The 27,709-nt window shown below is 38.6% G+C and overlaps 1 protein-coding gene across 2 annotated transcripts in view; it reads left to right on the forward strand.

The window, feature by feature from the left end:
- The window catches only part of LOC145984969 (putative E3 ubiquitin-protein ligase HERC1), a 309,625-nt gene that overhangs the window by 197,139 nt on the left and 84,777 nt on the right, over positions 1-27,709 (forward strand). For both annotated transcript variants that reach the window (XM_083118420.1, XM_083118421.1), the window contains exons 46-50: positions 4,947-5,118; positions 5,971-6,250; positions 6,725-6,875; positions 20,730-20,863; positions 23,782-23,951. In XM_083118420.1, coding sequence (XP_082974546.1) covers positions 4,947-5,118; positions 5,971-6,250; positions 6,725-6,875; positions 20,730-20,863; positions 23,782-23,951 — 907 coding nt within the window. The remainder of the gene's footprint in view (positions 1-4,946; positions 5,119-5,970; positions 6,251-6,724; positions 6,876-20,729; positions 20,864-23,781; positions 23,952-27,709) is intronic.

Consider the following 27,709-nt stretch of genomic DNA (forward strand, 5'->3'; position numbering starts at 1 on the left):
AAATTTAACAAGGTCGTTCTTCAACAGTACATTAATGTTCACTCTTTTCTTTGCAACCAATTCCCCCTTTTGACTTTGGTGCTCCCGTTTACTTTATCTTTTCATGTGTCAACCAATCATTATCTTTAAGTGTATTCTCCCTTCCCTAAAGTAATTTACTAAATTACGCTAGTGTACGCCTTGCTTGCTCAACATTTAAAGTTTGAACGCCACCTTTACATTCCTTTATTACGAAGCACGACGACGACTCATTTTTTTGACCAACAATATATCGTTATTTGCCTGGTAATTCGAAGGTTTCGCCGTTCGTACCTTCTTCCTCCCAATATTCAAACTCGTGACTCGTTTCAGAAAGATACGTGTATCCAGCGCACTTCACTTTTCACTATATGTCAAAAAAGAGGGGGTTGATAAAGTACATACCTCAATCACCAGGATAAAACTCGTCCCGCTGGCCAATCAAACTCCGGCACCATGGAATCAAATAGGGTTTTGGTGTCCTTCTCGCTCGGTCATCATACTCTCACGTAGTTTCTGGATACCTCGCTCAAACTTCCTTCTCTGTCAAAATCCCATCTGTAACCAAATGGTCCTAACGGCGAATGGTACCTTGAAGAATACGGCAATCGAGCTGTCCTAAGGTCAGACAAAACTCTGCTCTTCCACTTTCACTTCTTCACAAAAATACAGTTCTTCCATGTCTTACTCCAAGAGACGTAAATAAAAACGAGGCAGTTTGCGTAGTGGTCCGAATATAGAGAAAGTCCAATACCCCAGCGTGTAATCAACGGCGAATGGTGAAGTCTCGTCCCGCGAGTTCCTGTTCCGTTCTAAACACGCGTCATACTCTCTGCCTCTCTTTTCCTCCAAGGCTCGCTGACTGGTTTCGTGTGTGCCAGCTGGATCGGAACTACTGAGCTTGCACGCTCGTAATCGCAGCACTGAACAAATAACAGTGGAGACCTCTAGCGGTAACTCGCACAACCAATAACCACAAGACAGACGCAAGGCGTACCGACGAAGGAGGAAATGTGAGGCTTTTCTACGCGTACTTTAAACGTAATACTTTTTATTACGACTCGCACAGAAAAACGTCACAAGTTCCTTGTGCAATATTCGCCGTACACGGCGATCCGATATGTCAAGGTGCGTGCAGAACGCCTAGGACTTCGGCTGACGGCTTCTTCCACTCTTGCAACATTCTCTGGTGTGCACACGCGTTTTGCACTTCCACCCCTCTTTCTCACCATATCACCTGTTTCCTTAAAGTTCTGTACCCACAATTTGATAGCATGCGATGACGGGACTGGGGCATGACGTGCAAGATGGAAATGGGCACGAAATACACGCTGCGCGGCCACGTAACTGTCGTTGTTTTTGTAAAACGCCTTCACGGCAAAAGCACGTTGTTCACCGGTCCGCGACGCCATCTCTACTGAACACGATATCAGTGTCACTGGCAAAGGTTTGTTGTCCAGATGGCACCACTCCCGTTTTCTGATTCCTTACGTAACTTGCTATTTCCAGGGTTGCCAAATCGCCCATTTCACTGCCGCACCTGTTACGAGGGTCACTATTTATATTTTGAGCCTTGGCAACACTGATTGAAGTTAGGCGCGATTTGACGTTTGCACGGAATCGTCTGGCATTATTGACCATAACGTACTTCAAATGTTTTGTCAATAGCTTGATTTGTGTTGTTTATGTTGCCTTGGAGATTGCGCGACAACAATAAAATGGAATTAACTCTTGAACATTTTCGTGCGATGATTTTTTACGATTTTCGACGTGGATTATCAAGACAAGAGTGCATCGATCAGCTTACTTCCACATTTGGCGATGAAGCCCCATCCTTTGCCACTGTGAAACGCTGGAATAACGAATTTAATCGTGGCCGCCATTCGCTCACCGACGAGATTCGCGAAGGTCGTCCAAAATCAGTTGTTGTTCAAGGAAACATTGATGCTGTGCAAAACCTAATACTGCAAGATCGTCATGTGACATACTGTGAGATTGAGGCAACCATAGGCATTAGTTCCACCAGCATATATAAAATATTACATGATCATTTAGCTGTGAGAAAGGTATGTCCTCGTTGGATCCCACACAATTTGACAAAAACTCAAAAAGACGCTCGCATCAATTGGTGCAAACAAATGCTCAATAAATACAATTGTGGTGTTTCAAACGACGTATATAAGATTGTAACAGGTGACGAATCATGGATATATGCATATGAGTCGGAACGTAAACAGCAGTCGACTGTATGGGTGTTTCAAGATGAACCCAATCCAACAAAAGTTGTTCGCGCTCGAAGCACATCGAAACAAATGGTCGCCTGTTTTTTTGGGAAAACTGGTCATGTGGCAACTGTGCCTTTAGAGGAATGTAGAACGGTCAACTCTGAATGGTACACAACAATTTGTTTGCCAGAGGTCTTCGGTCAAATACGGAAAACAAACAAACGCCGTCGGATAATTCTTCATCAAGACAATGCCAGCTGTCACACATCTCGTCTAACAACCGACTTTGCCGTACAGTCCTGATTTGGCACCCAATGACTTCTTCTTGTTCCCGAATGTCAAGAATAAATTGTGTGGACAACGATTTTCGTCGGCGGAAGACGCCGTTGATGCGTTCAAAAACCATATTATGGAGGTGTCTCAAGAAGATTGGAGAAACTGCTTTGACAAATGGTTGGAACGAATGCAAAAGTGTATTGACCATAAAGGAGAATACTTCGAAAAACAATAAAGCAGTTTTCAATGCCAAATTCCTGTTTTTTCATTGTTAGGCTCAAAATATAAATAGTGACCCTCGTATATATCTGCGAAAGCAGTTTTTCAATATTTATTGTTGTTCACGAAATATTTCCGGTGGTACTTTTAGGTGCCCCACCCGGTATATATATATATCGTCCTGTTTTGTATCTTATTTCATTTGTATTTGGTACAGAGTCTGAAGAAGACCTTGCTATAGAGCATCTCAACCTTAAAAGTCAGTATGGGTTAAATGGAGTGCGGCGTTGCCAGATCAACAAACGGAGTCGCATCGAGTCGCTGTTAATCGCTAATGATTGCGACAAATTTACTTCCTTAAGATCGTATAGGAAATCATCAAAATCTATGTATTTGATGCATTTTGGAAAAAAAAAAACGATAGTTAGCTCAAGATTTGCATGTAAATGTTTATATTTCGATGTAACTATTTAGCATTTTACATTTGCATTATATGTGTAATACACAACGCAACTATTGTTACTTCTTTCATTGAATGTTGTATCCTTTACATAAACAGAATTAAATAAATGCAAAAACAAACATTAAGATACATTTTTTACGGAAAATAAAGCACACTGCACTTCCTACAAACCAGGGCACCTGCCTGCAACTGAATTGTAACCTTGGTGGTACGCAATGAATTTGATACGCGAGACAGCCCGCATAAACAAACTACGATTGCGGAATAAATAATGGTGCTGTGGAGTAACAATGCGTTCTAAAAATAACTTCAAACAATGGTCATCACTTTTCTCGTTTGGTCTGCATGTGTATCGCAACAAACCGAAAAGTTTCTCGCGAACCAACTTTTTCGTGTTATGGTCTGATGATTTATACAAAATATCCAATGTATATACATATAACTCTCCTAGTAAGCAAATTAATTCACTCAGGTGAAGAATATCATATCTACAAACATCATAGATCCCGTAGAACAAAAAATTGGCAAAGTTGTTCAAGCAGTTTGATATTTATGGCTTTTGAAGTATTTACTAGAAAAAAATTAAGCGTTTTGCAAAATTGCATAATTATGAAAAATTCAGATCACATGAATTTATGACAGGTTATCATAGGCGTAGCTACGGGGTGTGCCGGGTGTGCCTAGGCACACCCTAATGGGCTGCTTTATCAAAGAGAATTAATGACAGATATTTCAGTGAGAGAGAAAATAAGCGGCAGTTTGTAAGAAGTTGAAAATGTCATTACTTGGTACAAACGTGTGCATTATCGCTGATGAAACGAGTGTCTATAGTTTTTCGATTTTTGATGTCATTGGAGAAAGGAGATATTTACCGCATTCTACTCTGTACTGCAGCGCCATTCTTCTATACCTGTCACAAGCTGCACGTGTGAGAGAGCTTTCTCCAAGCTTACCCAAGTTAAAACTAAATTAAGAGCAACTCAGAAGCAGGATAGATTGGAAACCTGCTCTTGCTGTTTGTGGAACAGGAAAAAGCTTAGTCTATGGATGTAAATGAAGTTATTGATGAGTTTAAGAACATTGTACCTTTTGACAGACGTCTCTTCTTATAGATGACGTGTATTTTGATGTATTTGTTTGTAACATTTATGAACATTTTGTGTGTGTGTAATTTCTATGCAATTTGATTTTTTCTACTACATGTATTCAGAAATTTTCAACACTTGTCATTTAGTGGATGTATATTCCTTTACAAACATCAGTGCAGTTAAAGAGCCAATTGATTGTGTTGCAAGATATGCTATTAAAAAGGTACAAGACCTCATTTTTTTCTTTGTGCACACCCAAATATAAAGTTCTAGCTACGCCTATGCAGGTTATATAATGCCGTCAGTAAATAGAGCATAAAAACTCTACAGGATAATGATTTCACTGTTTGAAATTTTTCACTTTTACATTTTGTAAATTTTGTAACATCTCGCAACGCAGTGGTGGTAGAGAAGGACAGAGCTATTGGCAAAACGCATGTATTAGAGAGAGAGGGAAGTACTCCATTTACTTCCATACTGACTTTTAAGGTTGAGACACACTATAGAAGGTTGAAATGTAAAGTGTAGTTTATGTTTTAAAATAAAATAAATTTCTGCCTTGGTCAGCATATTGAGCTCTTGGTTATCATTGAAACAATGCTTAATGGTGTTATCATGTTAGTGTGTTCATAAATATGTTGGCATTGCATTTTGTAGGAACAAAGACTACTAATAAGTTAGAGCAGAAGCAGAAACCATTGGGAATCCAAGCATCACTTCTTGCATCATCTCGGGAACGAATCATTGCTCTGAACAAAATAACTATGGCTGCACAAATACTTGTGGCTAGAAGTATTGTCATGACTGCTCTCTCACTGTTATCCGTTAGGTAAGTGTTATATCTGAACTTTTTACTTTCTAATTGTAATTTCATGAGAGTAATTTGATAGTATTGGTTCAAATTTGGTCATAGATTCTGTCCAATGTCCTTCCTGCTCAGTACACAGATGATGATTGATACTGTACTGGATTATAATTATCCAGTGAATTATGTAAGAATTCATATTTTTCAAACAAATTTGGGTACATAATTTCAGGACAATTGTGGATATCTTTATTGAATGGTTGCCACTTTAGTATTTTTTCACATGCATAAATAGTAATTTTTTGATTCAAATATAATGGTAAAATTCCCTAATATTTATTGTCTAATTTATTTTTGCTACATTGATCTCCTTTCATTCTGTATGTCAATTACTATGGCCTCTACCGCAAGATTCTGTACCTTCCTTCCTCCTCCTCCCTTCAAGCACAGATGATCAAAAGATTTTGAAGCTACAACAACTATTCGAGCAACCCTCACCACTAGCATGATGCAGTAACTACTGATGTGGCAGATAACAAGGCACACAGTTGAAGTGAATTGCAAAATATTTTATCATCATCACACACAGTGACTATAAATTTGTGTTTTATTCTCTGGCGGGCACTATTCCTAGAATAGTTACACAGACTACTACTATGATGTATATGCAATTTACTAAAAAAATTGATGTCTGTGTAGTACTAGCATGGTATTTCTTCTGCCTGTACTCATTTATAACATGCTAAAGTTGCAATTTAATTCTCTCTGCCTCACTCACATTTTCTCTTTCATTTCTTCTCTCACAAACTGTGCCAAATCTAGTATATATTGTTTTTGTTTTTAATTTGCTAAAATATCCTGAATTTCTTATTTCAGTGGATCCTCATGTAGCATGTCTGCCAGCATAAATGCTATTGGATTGTCCGACGTCCGAAAAGTTGTTAGACTGATGAGTTTAACTGCTGCAGGTCGAGTGGAATTTTCTCAAGAACTGAAACCAGCTGATGGTTTCCCACTTCTTGAAGGATTTTCACGTATCGCTAGCCATCTCTCTTCATCTGCTGCGACGTGCCTCAATTATCTTAGTGCTGCGATAGGTGCTTTGGCTCAGACTGATGTTTCAGCCTCACAGCTGATGGTACAGTTGTGTACAAAGGTAAGTAATAGAACTATCAGATCTCAACAAAATACCAAAACTAATAACAATTTTACTGAAAATTAGGGACGGGACAGATTAATCGGTACTCTTATCGGTATCGGCCGATGTAGGTATAACGGTGTATTGGTTTATTGGTGAAATTAACAATTATTTTGCAGATGCAATATATCGATAAATATCTTATAATTTAGTGCAAAATTCTGCATTTTTTAAAATTTTAATGGATAATCCATTACCTACTTTTAAAAAAAGTAAATGTCTAAATATACAACTTCTTCTGCATTTATTAAGAAGGTCAAAGAACTATTCAGGTTCTTCAAAGACCATTTGGAATTTTATATTGGATCGGTAGAATATCTGTTATTGGTATCAGTAAACTTTATATCGGTACTTTATCGGTATCGGCCAAAGTTTCATATTGGCTCATCCCTAATTAAAATAATTGTGTTAATTATGCTCATTTCCCCACAGGAATTGATGATAGCAGCAACTGGGAAGATCAACCAACCACTGAATCATGTACAAGGAACTTATGATCCATCTTCTGGTTTTGCAGTAACTCAAGCACTTGTAGGCTTGTTAGCAGCAAATGGAGGAACCTCTTTAACAGAAAGTGAGAAAGGTAAATTGGATATTAATAATCTATAGCTGTATAAAATATATGACAAAAGGAGCTAATCTTATGATCCTAGTGACTAAGCTAATAATTACAAGAATGCTTCAGGGGTGTAAGGGGTGACCCTTTCCGAAGACACCCAGATGTCAACCTCCTTTTTACGTACTACACCCTGGACTGCATTATGCAGACTAGCGAGGCTCTGACATCTGGGCTTGCAACCAGTAAAATCCTATGTGGTGCTTGTGTTGTGTTATCCCGATTTGCTTGTGATTGTCCCTTAATCCATCTCTTCTTATGACCATTCATCCTCATCTTCGCAATTAGCCGAAAGCAACATAAAAGAGAAGTAAAATAAACTAAATCAATCAGTCAGCAAGCATGCTTTAGAAGGTAGCACATATTGTAGCTATCAGTGTCTGATGGCAACCAGGGGCGGCACCAAGGGGGCACGAAGAGGTGCTTGTGCACCCCTAATTTTCTTCAGCATCCCCTATTCAAAACATATGTTGAAAACATTAACTCTTACAGTGTCATATGTCGTAGTCACAATGAGTGCCCGAATGTTAGGTATTGTAGTAAAACTGCTGTTATTATATACAATAGTCAATCATTGAAAGATTGATTGATTGTTTTAGTTTATTTTACTTTGCATTTTGTGCCTCTTGGCTAATTTACGAAGATGGGGATGAGTGATGAAATGATGAAATTGATGAATGGACATTCACAAATAACCAAGCCCGAGTGGGATTTGAACCCGGGACCCTTGGCATCACAGCGCGATTTGCTAACCACTCGGCCACAGGGTCCGGCAAGCATTGAAAGAGAACCCGCATATATTTTTCTGTACTGTCGGCAGCGTCTATAAAGATCAGAGGCCGTTCGTTGTCTTTTCTTTCGTCACTATTGTTAAGAATTGTTTCTCTTTTGTTTTAAGTGGCCTGTTTGTGTTTTTCGATATTTGCCTACAGCTCAGGGAGTTCTTTTTTTGGGGCATTAAACGCCTCTTTGTAGTTCTTCTTTTCTCCAGTCGCACTGGAATAAAAATTTCAGGTTCTTTCAAGTTATCATCAGGTCGTGTTTGGGAAATTATTTAACACAAGTTGTATCGTGATGGGTAGTTTACCTGTTAGTACCTAGATGTTCCACGTAACATGTTTAGTAAAGTACTATTTCAGACTTTGTCGAGAGCCTAAAATTTGCGAAGAAATGTTACAGTTCATTGATGGGGATAGAGTGGCAGAAGGGGATTTTAACAAAGATGAAGTTGCCGTGCACTTCGCATTTTGTCCCAACACCACAGTATCTGTGTCGCAAGCACAGGAGGGAAGATAACCAGTGGCGCAACCAGAGGGGAACAGGGGGCATTACACACCTACCATGGTTTCAAATCAATTCTATGTGGGAATGAGCACAAACATAGAAGTAAAAAAAAGCAAGGCTAGCAGAATCTAAGAGTACCAGGACAAAATGATACTCAAGATGGAATTAGTTTTCTTGTATTTCTTCAATTTTTCTTCCAGACTGCCAAGCAGTGACGTGCGGTGACTTCGACACTTGGGGTAGCAATGAGTGGCATGCCCAACGGGTCATAATCCCCCCCCCCCCCTTTTAGGGCCCAGTATTCCTAAAAGAAGAACGTCAAATACAGGAAAAATTGCAAAGTTAGGAATGACTACAAAAAATTGTACACATAACTTCCACCCACTTTCGAAAATCAAAAACGATTTGATTTGACTACGGAGCCAGAGATGCCGGGTTTGAATCTCGGCTTGGCAATGGGTGATCTTTTTATGTCCCTTCATCAATTTTATCATATCGTCTTCGCGATTAGCCAAATATGGCGGAAAGCGAAGTAAAATAAACCAAATCAAACAATCAATGAATGAATGATTTGATTCGGTTTCTTGATACATTTGGTTAATTGCGAAGATGATACGACAAAATTAAAGAAGGGACAAACACAAAGAACACCCATGTCCAATAGGTGTTCGAACCCGAAACTCCTGGTGTCGTAGAACGCTGTGGTAACCACTCCTCCACGGTTGGTTGATTTGACGTTTTAAGTCCATTTTATACACGGAAAGGCTAATCGGGACTAGACCTATAGTTTAATGTGGGATCCGAACCACTATATGCCTCCATCGGGTACAGATCCGGGACCACTTGCACTCCCCCACGGAGGTCGGCAGACAACAAATATGTGAGGAAGGCGCTAACCATTCGGATACCTGGGTATCGGTAAAGCAAACTGCATTTTTCCTGAGTAGTAATTTTCAATTGAATTTTTGAAATACCATGTTTAGATATGATTAATGATTTTTCAAAAATTTTGCATTGCTTGATTTCCCTAATTTCCCCATTTCACGATCTCGTTACTGAAGGATCCGGGCTCGAGCCCTGGTCTTTGCATGAGTGTTTCTTTGCAACCACTCTTCACCCATTTAATTTAATCAACGTTCATCGTCATGGCAGAAATTAGGTAAAGCGATGGAAGAGAGAAGAAAATACAAATAATTTCCTCCCAGTGCATATGCAGGGCACTGTGAAATCAGGAGCCTAGAGTTCTCTGTTTATGATTGTCCCTCACGACTTTCATAAGCTCTTAGCTACTTATTGCGATTAAATCTATACAGCTACAAAAAGCGATGGGGAATAAACAGGTAACAAAACACACCTTTTTCTACTTTCTTCAATGATATTCAATTGGCTTTTTGAGTTCTGGGATACATTTTTCATTTCTAATTTTTTCATTGTTCACTGCAGACAGATTACAACACATAAGAAGAAGAATGTACGTTCGTCACGAATTCCGGCCTGAATTGTTATTTGTAAGGTCCGTTCATCAGTTTCATCATATCATCACTCATCCTCATTTTCGTGATAACCAAATGTGGCAGAAAAGGGAAGTATAATAAACCAAACCAAGAACAAGAATTAGAACGCACGTTCACTTGCCCAAATAAATACATCCGTTTTTATGATTGTTAGCTTATCCATTTTTTTTATTTGAGGCCAAGAGATTAGTATATTTAAATAAAACACTACTAAAACGAGAACAAGAGAGAGTGTGAGCAAATAATTGTTATTTAATCATTATATATTCCATATTTAAAAAAAAGCATAACATTTTTGTCTGCACATAAGACGTTCCAATTGTTGCATAAATAATAAAAGTACATCCCATATTATATATATTGTACAACGTGTAAAAAGTAGTGTAAATACAGAGAACATAAGTACTGCAGAAACATTTCCCTTAGTTCTTTAGAGGATTTACAAAGGAAGCGAAGGGAATCCAATCCCCTATCTGTCCTATAGGAGATAGACTGGAGGACCTGAAAGCACGGGCTTTCAACCATTGGAGCGAGGGCAAGGGGGCAAGGGAGGTATAGGCAGAAATCTTCCCTTTCCCTTCGGAAACCTGTTTCTACCTGGAACTGTGAGGCGGAGAAAGAACAAGCTAGGCCGCTGAACACACCGAGGGACGAGAAGCGCGTGAAAAAAAGTGTGCATATGAACTGTGGCTTCAACAAAACAATAAATATTGTGATTTGAAAATAATTAGAGATTTGAGATTGATTGATCTATCTCTGCTAGACTAGCTACTCCTCAGTGCACGTCACTGCTGCCAAGGGCACATGCAGGGAGGGGGAACATAGAGGCAATTGCCATCCTGGATTTCAAATTTTATGCAGAAGTACATTTCATAATTTTTTTTCATAAATTCGTAAAAGTTCAAAACCGTAGCTAGGGAGCGGCGAACAAAAATAGAGAATGTGGCACCCGCTTAAATTAATATTGTTTCTGCACGCGAAGCGAGTGATATCATTCTTTTCTGTAATGCATTGCAAATTACCAGAGAGAGAAATAAGGCCAACTATGTAGTTCAAACTGTTACTGCTAAGCAGTTTGGTCTAAAATGCACGAACAATTGTTTGGATGAAAAGGAACGTGCACATTTGAGAGATTTGTATCATTTTTGCTGTTGGTCTGTTATGAGGCAGATAAATGGATTATGTAATGCATTTTAATAATATGCTATATCTGCAATGCATGTATTAAAGAAACTTTGAATACGTACACAATTTAGTGTTAACATGTTCAGGCTGGCTACTCACCGAGAATTCCTTGAATTCCAGGAATTATGCGTGAATTATTGACTGGGAATTATGCGTGAATTCTACTTGAATTTTTCTCCGTAGACATGAAAAATTACAACTTTTATTAATCCAAATGCTATTCATATTTTATGCAAATAAAGATTATTTTCTCAAAATTTTTTTGCTCGCTTCGCTTGCAATAGAGCTGCTTTCCTTAGTCTTATCAAGTTTATAACCATAGCTAGGGAGCGGCGGGAGTTGGCCCCGGGTGCTGAACTATCTAAATGAAAAAAATGTTGTATAACAACAACAACAACAACGTTTGTCCCAGCGGGTTCGATTCCTGGCTTGGGCATGGATGTTTGCGACTCCATTCATCAATTTCATAATATCACTCATCCCCATCTTCGCAAATTAGCCAAACGTGGCACAAGAAGTGAAGTAAAATAAAACAAATCAATAATAATAATAATGTTATAATAATAACATTATTATTAACGCTATTATTATTATTAGTAGTATTAGTACGTTTATCCTGGCACTTTCTTCCCACCTGCTCAGACAAAAATTCGTGGTTGCACCTCTGATTGTAAATAGAAACTCGGCACCTTAAGTTAAATATTTTAATTATATTACATATATCGTTTAATTGAATTATAATTTTTGGATGTTGGAATCACATAGACCCTTCATATTATTAAGATATTTGTGTGTGGATGTTGAGAGGCGGTAATACGTAAGGTTGAAATAGAGAAAACATCTGCTTGAATTTTTGGAAAGTTCGCCTTGAAAACTGGGAATTATACTTTGATTTTATCATGGTCGTAGAGTAGCCACCCTGTTAAGAATTGACAATCAAGATCTCACACCTTGAAATGATTAAACTAAAAACATACAGACCATTGAGGGCCCAGGCCTACCTACCGACTGCCGGCCTACTCTGAGGTAGGAGATCATCCAACTAGTAATGGGGTGACGTGTGGTCAGCACGACGAACCCCCAGTCGTCGTTGTAGGTTTTCATGATGGGATTACGCTACTCACTTGTAGCTCCCCAATTTAATCATGATGGTGAGTGTTCACCAGTCTCATACACAGGCCGAAATCTCAGGAGACAAACCTGCACACGTCCCATAGCCAGAGCCCAATGCATGACCGCACAGCCACAGTGCGGGACAAATTATTAAATTATCTAAAATACCATGTTCTGAAATATTTGACCAAGAGTTTGATTCTACTTTACTGGCATAACAGTAGATCTGTGATCAGTTCCCAGGGTTTTGCATTGCAATACTATACTAATTAGTAATACTTGATAGCTGTGGTGGTTTAGTCAACCTCCGTGATGAAGTGGTTAGCACAGCACGCTGCAATGCCAGACACCCCAGGTTCGAATCCTGGTTCGGACGTGGATGTTTGTCCCAATGAGAATACAGAGAAAATTGATGGGTGTGAAAATTGAGAAGATAGAGACAAAAAGTGGGATACCACTGCTTGGGGGTATTACTTTTATTACAAATGTAAAAAAATAGTAGACAGGCTGGCTGACTGCCATGCAGAAGATCCAGGTTCGTATCTTGGGGTGGGTGATCTAAGGTTGGAATTTGTCTTGTCCCTGCATAAAGCAGCTCTGGAACTCACCCAGCCTCAAATCAATGGTACTGGGGGGTAAAGGCAGCCGGAGTTTGGTTGTGATCACATCATCTCCAAAATGGCCAAGATTAAGAATATGTCGGGCACTACCCCCATATCCCCTGAATGTGCCTTCATGGTGCGGTGCTATATGCATGGGGATTTTTACCTTTACCTACTACACAACTATACAAACACACACTTTTAAATCTGCTTCAATGTAGTTTGTTCACACTTTTGTTTCCCCATTTTTTTTGTGGATGTTTCAAGTTTAAATATCTCCTCCGTGTATTAACCATGCCAAAATTATAAGGCTGACATATTTGTTTTTACTGATTTCATCCAAATGGAATACCGTATCCATCCTCCAAAATATCTGGTTGCTATGAAACTAACATACTGATAATGTGCTGATTGCTCACAATTAAATACCAACTTAAGGTTAAAAGATTAAAAATCAGTAACTTACGTGTGTGAGCATGAGATTTTTTGAACTACGTTTCGAAGGTTATACTACCTCCTTCTTCAGGTTGAAACGATGTTTTCAGACACCTGACATGGTGCCTTGTCGAGAAAGTGATGGTTGAGGATTTAGGTTAAAATGGTGTAGGAAAGACACTTTCTTAAAAAGAAATGTAAAGTACTCATACTAAAACCACGCAATGCTCTATATAAACAAGAGAACGTTCAAAGCTGATGAAGGCGAACTGCCGATCGGTGCTCGGGGTAGGCAAATGCACGGTGTCAGCTCATACCTGGAGAAGGAAAACTCCTCCCCCCCCCCCCCCCCCCGGAGGAAGTTGAATTCACCTTGGATTGGTGACTCACAAGCTCCCGGGTTGAGGAAAGACCGGGAGGGAGAAGTTTTCCTTCTCCAGGTATGAGCTGACACCGTGCATTCGCCTACCCCAAGCACCGATCGAAACGTAGTTCAAAAAATCTCATGCTCACACACGAAAGTTACTGATTTTTAGTTTTTATTTAATTGTGAGCAATCAGCACATTATCAGTATGTTACCGATCTTTGATACGGGGAGGAAAGTGCGCAAATTTGAAAAGTTGAGGATTAAGCTTAATAAAACCCTAATTAGGATAGGTTTCCTCAAGCAGTGTAGGAAGAAGGGTATTTTACCGAGTTTTTTAAAGTGGGGGTACCAACTCCTTAGTTTTAAAGTGCTAGATCAAAAGAGGGAAATACAGTTTAAAATGCTGGGGATGTGCATAAGGGAGGCATATGCACAGGTGGATAGGCTCAATTCTGAGTGTTACATGTTATTTGGTCTAGGAATTAATTCATGCGCCTGGACAAGAGATGGCGTAATGAGCGTATCGTCCCACAGTTCCGTGTAGCCACACATGCGTTGAAAACTCCTGTCAGCGTGCATCGTTCGTATTATAGGGCAGTTGATTGACACGTCAACAACAGCATTTTGTAGTCAACTGAACATGGCGCAGTTTGTGCCAGATAAAGTGTTTTTGCGGGGTGTTCCGCTTCATTACTTTAACATGCAGAAAAAGTGCTACCAAAAGTCATCGTATTTTGATGGAAGTGTATGGTGACCATGCGCTAGCTGAGCGAACGTGTCAGAAGTGGTGATTTCGGCCTGGAAGACCAAGAGCGACCTGGACAGCCAAAAAAAATTGAAGACGAAGAATTGAGAGCATTGCTCGTTCAGAATTTGTGTCAAACGCAGGAAGAACTTGCAGAAGCATTAGGCGTTGATCAAACAACAGTTTCCAAACGCCTCAAAGCCATGGGAATGATTCAAAATATGTCACATTGGGTTCCACATGAATTGAAAGACAGAGACGTTGAAAGACGAAAAACCATTTGTGAATTGCTGCTTCAAAGACATAAAAGAAAGGGGTTTTTGCATCGCATTGTTACTGGCGATGAGAAGTGGATCCATTACGAGAACCCGAAACGAAAAAAGGCCTGGGTGAAGCCAGGTGAACCAAGTCCATCACAACCGAAACGAGATATTCACTGTGCAAAGGTTATGCTGTGCATATGGTGGGATATGAAAGGTGTGGTGTACTATGAGCTGCTGCAACCGGGTGAAACTATTAATGGAGAACGTTATCGACGACAATTAATGCATTTGAAGCAAGCTCTGGCCAGGAAACGACCAGAATGGGAGAACAGACATGATAAACTTATTTTTCAACATGATAACGCTCGCCCACATGTCGCAAAACCGGTCAAAACCTATTTAGAAAATATCGGATGGGAAGTTTTACCCCACCCGCCGTATTCACCAGACGTTGCTCCTTCGGACTACTACTTGTTCGATTGCATGAATAACGATTTGATTGGACAGCCGTTCACTTCTTCAGAAGATATCAAAAAATGGGTCTCTGACTGGATCGCTTCAAAGGATGAGGACTTCTTTCGCCACGGAATCCGTAACTTGCCTGACAGATGGGCGAAAGTGGTGGCTCGCGATGGACAATATTTTTCTTAAGGTATTTATGTATTTTGTGTTTGAACTACAGCTTCAATGTGTGCGTAACAACTGCACGAATTAATCCCTAGACCAAATACATTTAGAAATAGGAGGACGATTAGACCGGGTGACATGGGGGCGCATCGAGGGGCGACATTCTAGAACAGTCGAACAGGCGAATGTTAGAGACATTGAAATAATTAGGAAGAAATCAATTAAATTGGAATTAACGAGAGAGTTAAGGAGGTAGAGAATAGGCATAGAAAAGGGGATGAAAATAAAGCCAACATTTTAAATTTAACAAAACTTCAACCCCCTAAAGCTTTAGCGGAAATTATGAAAATGGGACATAAGTTTGCCATAAGAGATGAAAACTTCGAAAAAGAAGAATTCGTTATTGCGGCTGAAAAAATAGCCGGAAAATTAGACGAAAAAGTGGTTAAATCTAGTGTCAGGGTAAAAATACGTGACATCATTGACGAACAAATGCACCTAAGCATAAGGGAAAAAGAGCCACCCGCAACCAACTATAGGACACCAAAGGGGAAAATGGAAAGTAAGCTTAGGGGGAGTCTTCACAATGTGAAAAAATGGGTTAAGTATAATGATGTGTAGTTGATTAGATCCGATAAAGAAAATAAAATGGTTATCATCGGGAAAGAGGAATACCATAGCAAGTTGGAAGATAGCTTTAGGAGTTATGACTACGATGAAACCAAAGTGAACCCCATCAATAAGATTAAACGAGAACTTAAAAAAGGCATTGAAACCAGTTTTACTTTGGGAAGCGCAGAAAAAAAGAAACTACTTAAGAGTGTTAAAGAAGGGAATATTCCCACAGCCTTTGGGATACCAAAGACCCATAAGGAAGGGATACCCCTCAGACCCATCATCCCTATGTATGCGCATCCGGGTTACGGTCTAGCTAAAGAAATGACCAAGAGGATTGGGGAAAATTAATATGGACACTCAGTTTAGTATCAAAAACTCTCTTATGGTCAAAGAAACCATTGAAAAACTTACCATAGAAGAACGAGACACAATCTGTAGTTTCGATGTTATTAATCTGTATCCCAGTGTCCCCCGGGACAAAGCCGGGGATTGCTTGTATAGATGGTTAATAGACCAAAATGTTGAAATCTTGGTCGCCTGGGAATATGTCAGGTGGTTCTTTCTCATTACGGGGTACAATTACTTCTACGTTAACGATAAAATCTTCCGACAAAAAGAAGGGTTGGCCATGGGTAACCCCATTCCCAGCCTCGTGGCCAACATCTTCATGCACTATGTAGAAAAAGCCGCCATGGAGCATGTGGGGGGAGGGGTAAAATACTATGGGAGATACGTAGATGACATCCTCATCATAGGGAATGAAACCAAACTTGATAGCATTTTCAACCAATTGGGCAAGCAAGATCCCAGAATTGGTTTTACCAGAGAAGATCTGGCCAACGGAAAGATCCACTTTCTAGACTTATGCCTTACTAAAACCGGACAACGGATTGTAACCGGGGTCTTTCATAAACCGTTGGCTGGCGAGCTGTACCTCCATAAGGGATCCCAACATTCTAATAGAACTAAGTTAAATGTTTTTCTTAACTTTTTCATTCGCGCCGAAAGGCTGTGCAATGACGAAAAAGAGAAAGAAAAAGAAGAAGAATGGATAAAGAAGGTGGGTATAAAGAATGGATATACCATCCGTGACATGGAAAAAGTAGCTAGGAAAGCAAAAAAGATTGTCAGACAAGAACTACCACAAAAGGATAAAGATGAAGATGACGATAAAAAGGAGGTAGGAAATGGTGAAAAGAACACGTATTTTGTAGGGATTCCATATTTTAAGGGTGTTTCCGAGAAAATTGAAAAACCCGTAAGGGGATACGGGCTAAAATGTGAAACACTTCACGTCTTATAAGAAAGGAAGGGGAGATAGGCACAAAAACCTGAAGAGCAAAAGGGAGTGTACAGGATAGTATGTGAATGCGGAAAGGAATATGTGGGACAGACCGGGATGAGTATGCAAATTAGGTGGGGCAAGCACGATAAAGATGTAAACTTGGGTATCCCCAAGACAGGATTATCTGAACACGTATTAGTTAACCTGCATAAGGTCGCCAAAAGAGAAGTCATTAGGAAGATTAACAATAAATTGGACAGAAATGTGTATGAGGCAGCCTATATATGCGTGGATAATAGGAATATACTCAATAGGGATGATGGGAATTTGGAAGACGGCTGGATAAACTTTTTTAAAAAATGGGATAAAGCCGCCAGGAGTAGAGACGAGATGGGCTTCCATGTTACCCCTGAGGTTAGGAAAGCCGCCGAGGTGGAAGTTGAATTCACCTTGGATTGGTGACTCACGAGCCCCAGTTGAGGAAAGACCGGGTGAGAGGAATTTTCCTTCTCCTGGTATGAGCTGACACCATGCATTCGCCTACCCCGAGCACCGATCGGCAGTTCGCCTTCATCAGTTTTGAACGTTCTCTTGTTTTTATAGAGTATTGCGTGGTTTTAGTATGTGTATTTTACATTTCTTTTTTAGAAAGTGTCTTTCCTACACCATTTTAACCTAAATCCTCAACCATCACTTTCTCGACGAGGCACCATGTCATGTGTCTGAAAACATCGTTTCAACCTGAAGAAGGAGGTAGTATAACCTTCGAAACGTAGTTCAAAAAATCTCATGCTCACACACGTAAGTTACTGATTTTTAATCTTTTAACCTTTAGTTGGCATGAAACTAACAGTTCCCATGGACAAAACATTAGTGGCACCCACTTGAATCCCAACATACATATGCACTATATTGTTAAAAAATTATTTGTCACACCATAGCTTAAGAAATGCCCTAAAATATTTAAGTCTCTTTTCTTAATGTTCAAAAATGTAGTTTAGGCAGATATTTGAAAGTGGCATCAGAATTTGGAGCTACCTCAGAATATGAAAAATCAATTTTTCATCCACATTCTTGAAATGCTTTCAACAAAAGCAAATACAAAATAAAATCATTCTCTGGGTGTACTAAGAACGTTAAGCTCAAGTAATGTCCTAACGTAGCTGAGACTTTGTTTTTTTAATCTATGAAAATCTAACCTCAAATATTAGCATAACTTAAAGTTCTCTCAAGCCATGTTAAATTGTCCACCATCTTTAAACATGGTGACAAATTTTTCTCAAATACAATATGACAACAATTCTTTAAGTTTAAAAATTCCAACTGAAAAGCTTTACGTTTATGGCAAAATGTATGTTCGCGATTTTACCACCACTCCTCTCCTAAACTATGAAATATAATTTTATAAGTTTTACTGCAAAATTGCGGATCGACAGATTATCTACAATGACTGAGTTTAGTTCCTTATACTCCGAAAATGCATTGTAGACAGTTAGTTTTGGGGAAAAAGAGAGCATGGTATAGAGCGTGCGTGCAACATGAGGAAAATCAGTTTTTCATTCACCATCTTGAAACACATTGTTCAATATCACTCACATGCAATACTATTGCAGTCTGTCAAGTTTTCTAGCTGCAGAAACATGTTATCATGGTCACTAAATAGATAGTTTTTCTTGTATGTACGTATTGCTTGCATTCTAGAATTATTTCTCTTGTACTCTACGGTTATTACAAGCATAAAAATACAGTTTTTCGTTGTGACGTTTCAGGAGAACACACGCTCCCTTCATCAGACATTTATTTTTAGTTTGACTAAAGATACAGCTATAACAATGGTTAAGAAACGTCACAACAAAAAACTGTGTTTTTATGCTTGTAATAACCGTAGACTACAAGAGAAATAACACTAAATAGATGACTTGTCTTTCTTTGCCCATCCACCCCTCCCATGGTCCTCCTAAATCGTGCATTATGTTTCAATAATTTTATTGTTAATTTACAGTGCAAGTATTGTCAAAATGCTCCTGAAAGTTTTATGCAGAAAGCTCGAAATTGTAGTCTATAAAAAGGTTTGAAAATGTCAAAAATGGTCAAAATATGAAAGTATATGTATGCATTGTATTTACTTGAGTATCCCACACCCCCTATTTTTAAGAAAAAAAAAATTGTGGTAGATTATGAGAGTGCTCAACTTCTTGGGTATAGAGCTCCTAACCACAAATAACATTTATCCTACATGGGCAAGCAACCCATTATGTTCAATCAATGCACTGAACTGGAGAGCTTGTCAATGCACTGTCTCGGTGCAAGGCATTGGAAAGAAAACAGAACACTTGCACACATACTAAATTTTGAGAAATGAAATGAATCATTTTAAAAGTGTTTGATTTAATTATACCACAGTTAACTTTATACTACTTTCACAACATTTCAATAAAATGTACTCAGTTCTCCTTTGTAATGTTTTATACATGGAAACATTTATTGTAAAAGTTGAACGTCACAGGTGAAACTATGTGGCTTGCCCACATACGGAAGTGACTGATATCTAAGGTGCTAGCACATTTGAAAATTATAAGCTTTGTTCGTTCAATGTTTTATCTAAATATTTCAGACCCTTGTGATTTTTTGTTTCTTGGATATATGTTCGTATTATTTCTTGTTAAAAGTCAATTTCTAGCATGATTTGAGGAAAATATCCTGAAAAAAACCACTGTGACTTGTACCACAGTAATTATTTTGAGTATTATAAGCTTGGCTAAGCTTTTACTTTACAAGTTTTCTCAAACTGTTGACAATTCTAGAATCTCACAATTATTTAAAGCAATAATTTACAACATTGTGAGTAGGTTTTTCAAGGTGGGTTTTTCTGAAAAAAAAACACGTGAGAAAAACTGGGCTGGGCCCACCTGGGCTAACCCTGCTTTCAGCAGACATGAAAATGGGATATTTCATAGTGTGGCCATATCATTAGTATACATTGAAAGATTTATTCTGACTAATCAGATCAAGAACATGAATAGGCAAGAAGTGGTAGACCTAATGATTCTTCCACCCAAGAGTATTTAGTCAGTCTCCATGGCGGAATGGTTAGCACATTGCGCTACGATGCTAGAGGTCCCAGGTTCAAATCCCAGCCTGGGCATGGATGTTTGTGAGTGTCCAGTCATCAATTACAATTAGCCAAAAGTGGCACAAAAAATGAAGTAAAATAAAGCAAGTCAATCAATCAATCCATGACATTTTAGAAACCAATTCCTTTGAGCCTTCAGTGGTCTTGCTCATTGTGTTGTGTAAAAAAGCATTTAAAATTTTAAAATGCAAAACCCAACATGTACCTTCTTTGTTTTATGAAAAGTGGTTTGTGTTTTATATGTCAGTAGTGCGAGAATGTGTAGTAACTTATTTCATATAAGTGTTAATAATACTCTAATACTCTTCTTTGTTGTCAATGTTTATCATTACGTCACATGCATGAATCTTGTTTCTAAAATTATGCCCTTTGCAAGAAATTTTTAACCATGAAATACTTGATATTTGGTGTATTCAGAACAAAGTTCTAGTAAATTAGAAATACAATGGAACCCCAATTTTACTTAAAATGCAGGAAAATGTAAAATCGAGGTTCCACTGTACTGATTTTGAGAATAACAGAAAAATCGATCTATAGATGGTAAGAAACAAGCATAGAACTGCTTTTTTTAATCATTTGCAACACAGTGAAACATTAATGTTAGTTTGAGTTTCAGTAGATTTTCCACTTACATTTTTCTGTCTTGCAGCAGAGAAAGCAAAACCTCCAGACAGCCCGTCAGATGTTAGCAATGGATCTCTGCAATTAGCAAATGCTCTATCTGCATGTGTGCTGTCAACATACCTTGCTCCAGCCCATCGTCAATGGGCTGCCCAACAACTAGTAAGTTTTCCTGTAATTATTTGGGTAAGGACTATGAAACAATAAGAAAAGCTGTATTGTTTTCATTTATATGAGAGTTTTGTGTAAGTTTTATATTAGGACTGAGCCAGTGCCAATATCAATACTCTTATCAATTCTCACTGTTGAGTCTTCCATGAAATGGTGGTTAACACTCCGGGTGGTGGGAGGGCATCTGCCGGCATTTAGACCCACAGCTGTACGCTGACCTTGGCACTGGATGTGTCATTGCTTCAGTATCCAGATAGCTGGTGTCCAGTTTGCACGTGTTTGTGAAGTGTTAAGGTGTTAACAAGTGTTTTAGATTGTTTTCTTTTAGTTTACATATTACTCGTGCTTTTCTGCTGTCTAATAATGCCACGTACAATTTAAAACAACTCATTTTTATGTACGACTTTTACATCATTACGAATTCTTATAGGGAAGAATTCAGAAGGCGCTTGGCAGCAGAATTCCCAGATATTCCTGTTCCATACAGAGACAACTTTCAAGAACTTAGGAAATTTAAGGAAACAGGGTCTGTTCTTGGTAAGAAGCGAAGGGGAAACTGCGTGTGTTTACTGGGGAGAAACTAGATGATGTTGGAGCATGATTGGAATACAATTTTCAAATATCCCTCCGGCGCTTTGCACAAGATACAGACATTTGCATGAGGTCTGCATATTGAGCTACCAAGCTTTTAAACCTATGAAGTCATACGTTAGAAGAATTGAAAGAAAATATGAGGAGCAATTTCGGAAGAGGAACTGATACATGTTAGTGAAAATTTCCTTAAAAAATGCCGTAAATGTGTGGAAGGAAGAGGACATCATTTCCAACACCTCTTGTAACAAGTTACGTGCTCACGTTAATTTTAACTGTCCATGTAATTGTACGAGCTAATTTCATTACATAGTTAGCGATTCCATTTATGTGGATGTAGCTTCCAGTTTGCCGGCAGACGCACTCTCGCTGCCCCGTGTAATAGCCGCCGCTCCGTGGAAGACTCGGCTGTGAAAGGCACTGTAGCAACAATTAAAGTAGTTTAGAATATTTATTGATTTTAATGTATAAGTTTTATGTTGGAATTATACAATAACAATTTACCAGTGTGTCATTAGAATTTTCATAATTTCACGAGATAACTATTTCATCACGAGCAATTTATCTTCATAATGTTGTTGCAAAAATAATCAGTATAAGGAATTTCCAGGTAAGAAAGTTGCAACATTCTCCGGGTGCCTACTACACCTACACAAGTACGTCTGCGGAGGAGCAAGCCAACTAGCTTGGCAACTACCTATCAGTAGCACCAAACCCACTCCAAAGTTTTACCCATCATGCTAACTTTTTCTCCAGCAGTGACATGAGACACTATTTCACTCAGGGTTCGGGAAAAAGTACACAGTCTAAAGTTAGAGAAAGTTTAATGACCGAGATGAATACACTTATAGCAACTGTAAGCGGTGTAAGTTTAGCACATGCCCATGTAGTATATTACACTCACTTGCCCAATATACTGTCACACAATGGGGGAGAATGGCTTCTGTAAACTGCCGTAAACTGGAAACAGGAACACTGATGCAGCTCCCGTCTGGAGTTATAACCTTAGCATCAACACACGTCAGTAAAGGGCAGTCCTTTACTTGCGCCGACCTCTGTAACTTCAGTTTTTTGCAGTGAACTGTTGGCTTTTGGGGAAAAAAAGGGCATCTATCAAGGTCACCTTCACGATAACCATCATACTTTATCTGACCTGTAATTTTACAGTCAAATTTTACGACCCTTGTCGTATACAGCCTAATAAAGCCCAGTACCTTGCGATTGGGTTTAAGCAGTAAACGGCAACACCTGTACTTACAATTACCATTCCATTTACGCCGAGCGTCAACGATAATGGGGTACACAATGGTAAACCTTATGAGTGGTTGTCTAGAAACCCAACGCCTCAATCCCCAGGCAGGGTACCTCTGGTTTATAGTGGCGGAAACCTCTTGCAGTCTTTAGCGGAGACCACACTTCTTTAGGGTGCTTGGCCTCTCGCAAAGGGGAGTGCACTTTTCTTCCAGGTCAGTTTTTAAGAGAGATCTTATCATGAGCAGACCTGAAAGCCAACTGAAGAAAATCTGCTGTACGGCCGGTTAATAGCCTTGGTTCAGAGTAGCACCTCTAGCGCTGTTCACGCGAACTATGTGGAACCATGCGAGAGCAGGCAAGGCCATCTAGAGATTGAACTACATGCTCAGGCACAAACGATAAATACATATTATAATATTAAACGTGTGCTAAACGTTAATATACAATTATAAGATAAATATTACAAATTCTTTGCGACCACGCAGGGCCTTATTAACATTACAACTCAGCATAATATGCTAACACAGAGCATCTGACACACATTATCGATAGATCGTAACACCATTTATAATGGATGGTTAACACAAATAACGTTTACAGAATTAGCAATTAACATGGAATAATAACACTCGGAAAGAGAATAATTGTGATGACCTCGCAGGATCATTACAAAGTGCTAAATAGTATTTTTTGCAGACTCCATGAGACACCTGGACTTCTGAAAAGCCTCTACTGGTATCAGTGATTAAATTCCATCTGATATTTTCTGATATCAGTACCACCACATGTGTATTGGTACAGTAGAATCTCGATTTTATATTTTTCAGGGAATCAGGATGAAAGGCTTAGAATGAAGGAAAATTTCATAACATTTTGCCCTGTTGGAGCGATGACAATTGAATGCACAATATGGGTGAATGCAATATCTGGGTTCCACTGTATCGGCTCGGCCCTCATTTTAAGCTTATATTTGAAACTAAGCCCAGGATTAGACTAATTGTACTGCAAAATCTGTCTTTATATATAAATTCCTTCTTACTGATAATTTTGTCAATACATTTCAGGTAAGATGTATGACAGCAAGAACAGTTGCTATTCCTCAAGATCTTGGGAATACAAATTATGCTGATTTTGGTGGAGTCCTTCCAGAGTTTTCATATTCAGATCTTGAAGGACATGATAACAGGGTCAGCTTGTGCGTGTGGCATGATTACAGAGGCATGCTTGCTTCATGGTGAGCTGGGTTTTATGGCTTTCCTGTTAAATCTAAAATGTGTGTTAAATCATTTGTCTTAGTAAAGGAAACTGTATTCTGATTTTTTAATGTGAATGTTGCTTATTCTAGAAACTGAAAATAAAATTAACAAATGCATGTTTCTGCATAATAATGCATGGGGCGAGTTGAAGCCAGAGCTGAGGCACCACCAAGGGTGCCAGAGTGGGCCACAGCCCACCCTGTCAAAATGTAATTGGTAATTTATTTTTACTTTTTTTGTAACAAAAATACAATGAAAGTGTAAAGATAATGATGAATATGATGGGAAACCTTACTAGATTCGAATCCAGCATCTATGGTTTCGGAGCATACTCTACTAACCCCTTTATCATGAAAGTCTGAAACTAAAATTTATCTTTTTCATTGCAGTGTTTGGATTTGTATAATTTTTACTCCAATATTAAAAGTCATATTCCATGTTTGGATTACATAATAACAGCATAAATATCAGAATGCATTTTCTTTGAAGATATGGTCCATCCATTCCAGAAAGTCTGGTGTTGCCAGTTTCCCAGTGTCACCTTATTGGAGGGAAGAGGCCACAAAAATTTTAAATGGGAAGGGCAGTGGGAGTAATATCCTCTATTTACATTTGTATAGGTTTTTTGTATTGGTCACCGTATTTATTGGATGACCTTTAAAACTGATTCCAGATTTCTTTGTATACATAAATTTGTAACAAATATTATTGCGGGCCCATTTTATACATTACTTCGCACTCTTATTGGTATCAGTTGATGTGGGCATATCGGTTTATCACTTAAATTTATGATAATTTTACTGATTCAATGTATAAATATTTATAATTTAGTGCAATATCTTGCCATTTTTTTAACATTTTTTATCGATATAAACATGATCTTCATTGTCCTACTTTTTTCGAAAATAAATGTCCAAATATGCAGTATCTTTTGCATTGCAGTCATCCGGTAAAGTACATGTATTAAGGAGGCCAATGAACCATTAAGGTTCTTCAAGGACCGTTTGTAATTTTATATAGGATCAATAGAATATCGGTATTGGTAAATTCTACATTGGAACTTTATTGAAATCAGTTAAAGTTTCATATCAGTTCATCCCTGATTCATTTATAAATGAATGTGTTACTTTCACCTGTTACAAAATTACCATAGTGTGAATATAGAAGAGTAGTTTTTGAGTGCCCATTTGAATATGGTAGTCTATACCAAAAAATATTTCATGTATATATTTTTTTTAAATTGACTTAATCAAACAAGGTTTCTCTAAACTCCCTTCCCCATTCAGAATATTGAATGGTCCTCTGTGTTTTCATGTGATGACATGGAAGTTTGTTATGATTTGTTCTGCATTTTTAAAGTTTTAGCTTCTTATCATGTTGGAGACTAAGTGAAACCATAAAATTGCTTTTAGATGCCACAGTTTCTTAAATGCTCACATTATCACAATTTATAAAAATGTAACCAAGTTTAGTACGTACAAGTGGTTCCTGCCTTGGTATTTACCCACCTTCCGTGAACTGTTTTTAACCATCTTTTAATGTTTTAATTCCTGGGACTCCAATAAAGAAGGTGATAAAATTAGTTGTGTTAACTATAGAGGAATAACCCTGCTAAATATTGGATACAAAATATTCTGCAATATTCTGTACATGAGAGCGTCTAAAATAGCAGAAGAAATGCTATGGGAATATCAGTGTGGATTCCATTCAAATAGATCTACTATAGATATCTTCACCATAAACCAAATTATGGAAAAGTTCTATGAACATAATATAGATCTGCACCTTCTATTTGTAGACTACCAGCGGGTATTTGATAGCTTGCACAGAGCAGGGATTACTAAGGTATTAGAGAAAGTAGGATTTCCTGATAAATTAATAAGACTGATTAAAGTGACTTTAGAAAATACAACAGCTGGAGTCATGGTGCAAGGTGAAGTCTCACCAACTATTAAAATAGAAACAGGGGTGAGACAAGAGGATGTACTGTCCACTTTAATTTTTATTATTGTGCTACATGATATTATCGGTCCACTGCAAAAATGGGGGAGCATATTCTACAAAACAACTCAGATACTCGCTTATGCTGATTATATTGTGATAATATCATGGACCCTTGCAGAGCTTAAAGGCACTTTCTTAAACATAAATAGCAAATCCAGAGAAACTGAACTATTAATTAATGAAACCAAAACGAGATACATGAGAATGTCCAGATCACCAACTAGACAAAATCCCGTGGTTCTGAATGTAGGCACATACTGTTTTGAAGGAATTTCCACTTTTACCTACCTTGGAGCCCTTGTACTTAACAATATAGAAAAAGAAGAGATAGTTAACCACAGGATCCAGGCTGGAAACAGACAATATTATGCACATAAAGAATTATTCAAGTCCAAAAGCCTCTCCAAGAACACAAAATTAAGACTATATAGGACACTCATCAGACCGGAGATAGCTTATGGTGCAGAATCCTGGAAACTTGCATCCAAAGCAGAAATCAAGGTAATGTGCTTTGAAAGAAAAATCTTACAAAAGATTTTTGGCCCCATTACAAATGAATATGGATCTTATAGAATTTGGAATAACATGGAGCAAGAAGAGTTGATCCAACATGAACATGTGGGGAGATACATCAAATCACAACTTTTAAGATGGGCAGGACATCTGATGAGAATGGAGGAGGACACGTTACCACGCTTGGTATTAAACCAGAAACTATAGGGAACAAGGCCAAAAGGAAGACCGAGGGGAAGATGGATCGATGTTATTGAGAATGATTTGAAAAGGATGAATGTACTTAATTGGAAGAATGAAGCTCAAGACAGAACGAGGTGGAGGAAGATTGTTTGGGATGCCAGAGCCCACCAAGGTCTGTAGTGCAATAGAAGAAGAAGAAGAAGAAGAATTCCTGGGATTCCATGAAGATAGAAAATGGGTCTGAATCATTGGACAATAAGATATTGAAGTAAGCCACATTATTAAATGTTTTTAAGGCACCTACCACACGAAAAGAAAAACGTTGATATTTCGTGGTACCGCATTATCATCAGAGAAGAAAGAAGTAGACTGTGTTATGGGGCACAGAATACTGACCATAGCATCTGTACAGTCAGTGTTGCCAGAAACAGTTGATAGTTAAAAATGTACTTTCACCAGTGTTAACTGCATGGTTGGTGGTTTTGGGGAGGAGGAGAAAGGGTTATTGATTGGATTGGATTGATTTGGTGCTTTAAGTCCACTTTATGCACAGTAAGGCTAATCGGGACTGGACCTACAGTTTAAAGTGGGATCCGAACCACTATGTGCCTCCACTGGGAATCAAACCCGGGACCCAGGTTATTGGTTGGCTAGGTTGAGTCTGGGGGTATAGTGACGTGCATGCGTGATATATAGGCCCTTTTCCATCGCCATTCCTAAACCAACAAAACTACTTCACCACCCTCAAATTCACCTGGTTCCACTCCCACATCATGGGAGACCACTTGGAAACATCCATACATATCAAACCGACCAACCACCTTCAGTATCTCCACTATTCCAGCTCACACCCCTACCACACCAAAAAAGCCATCCCATTTTCCCTGGCCCTCAGAGGCCAACGCCTCAACTCATCCCCTTCATTCTGCCAAAAATACAACCAAGCCCTAACCAACCGTGGCTACCCCTCCACCCTCATCAACAAACAAATCACAAGAGCCACCTCCCACAACCTCACCAAACAACCCAAAACCAA

Source organism: Lepisma saccharinum, chromosome 3 (assembly GCF_977018435.1).
Source record: "Lepisma saccharinum chromosome 3, izLepSacc3.1, whole genome shotgun sequence".
Taxonomy (NCBI): Eukaryota; Metazoa; Arthropoda; class Insecta; order Zygentoma; family Lepismatidae; genus Lepisma; species Lepisma saccharinum.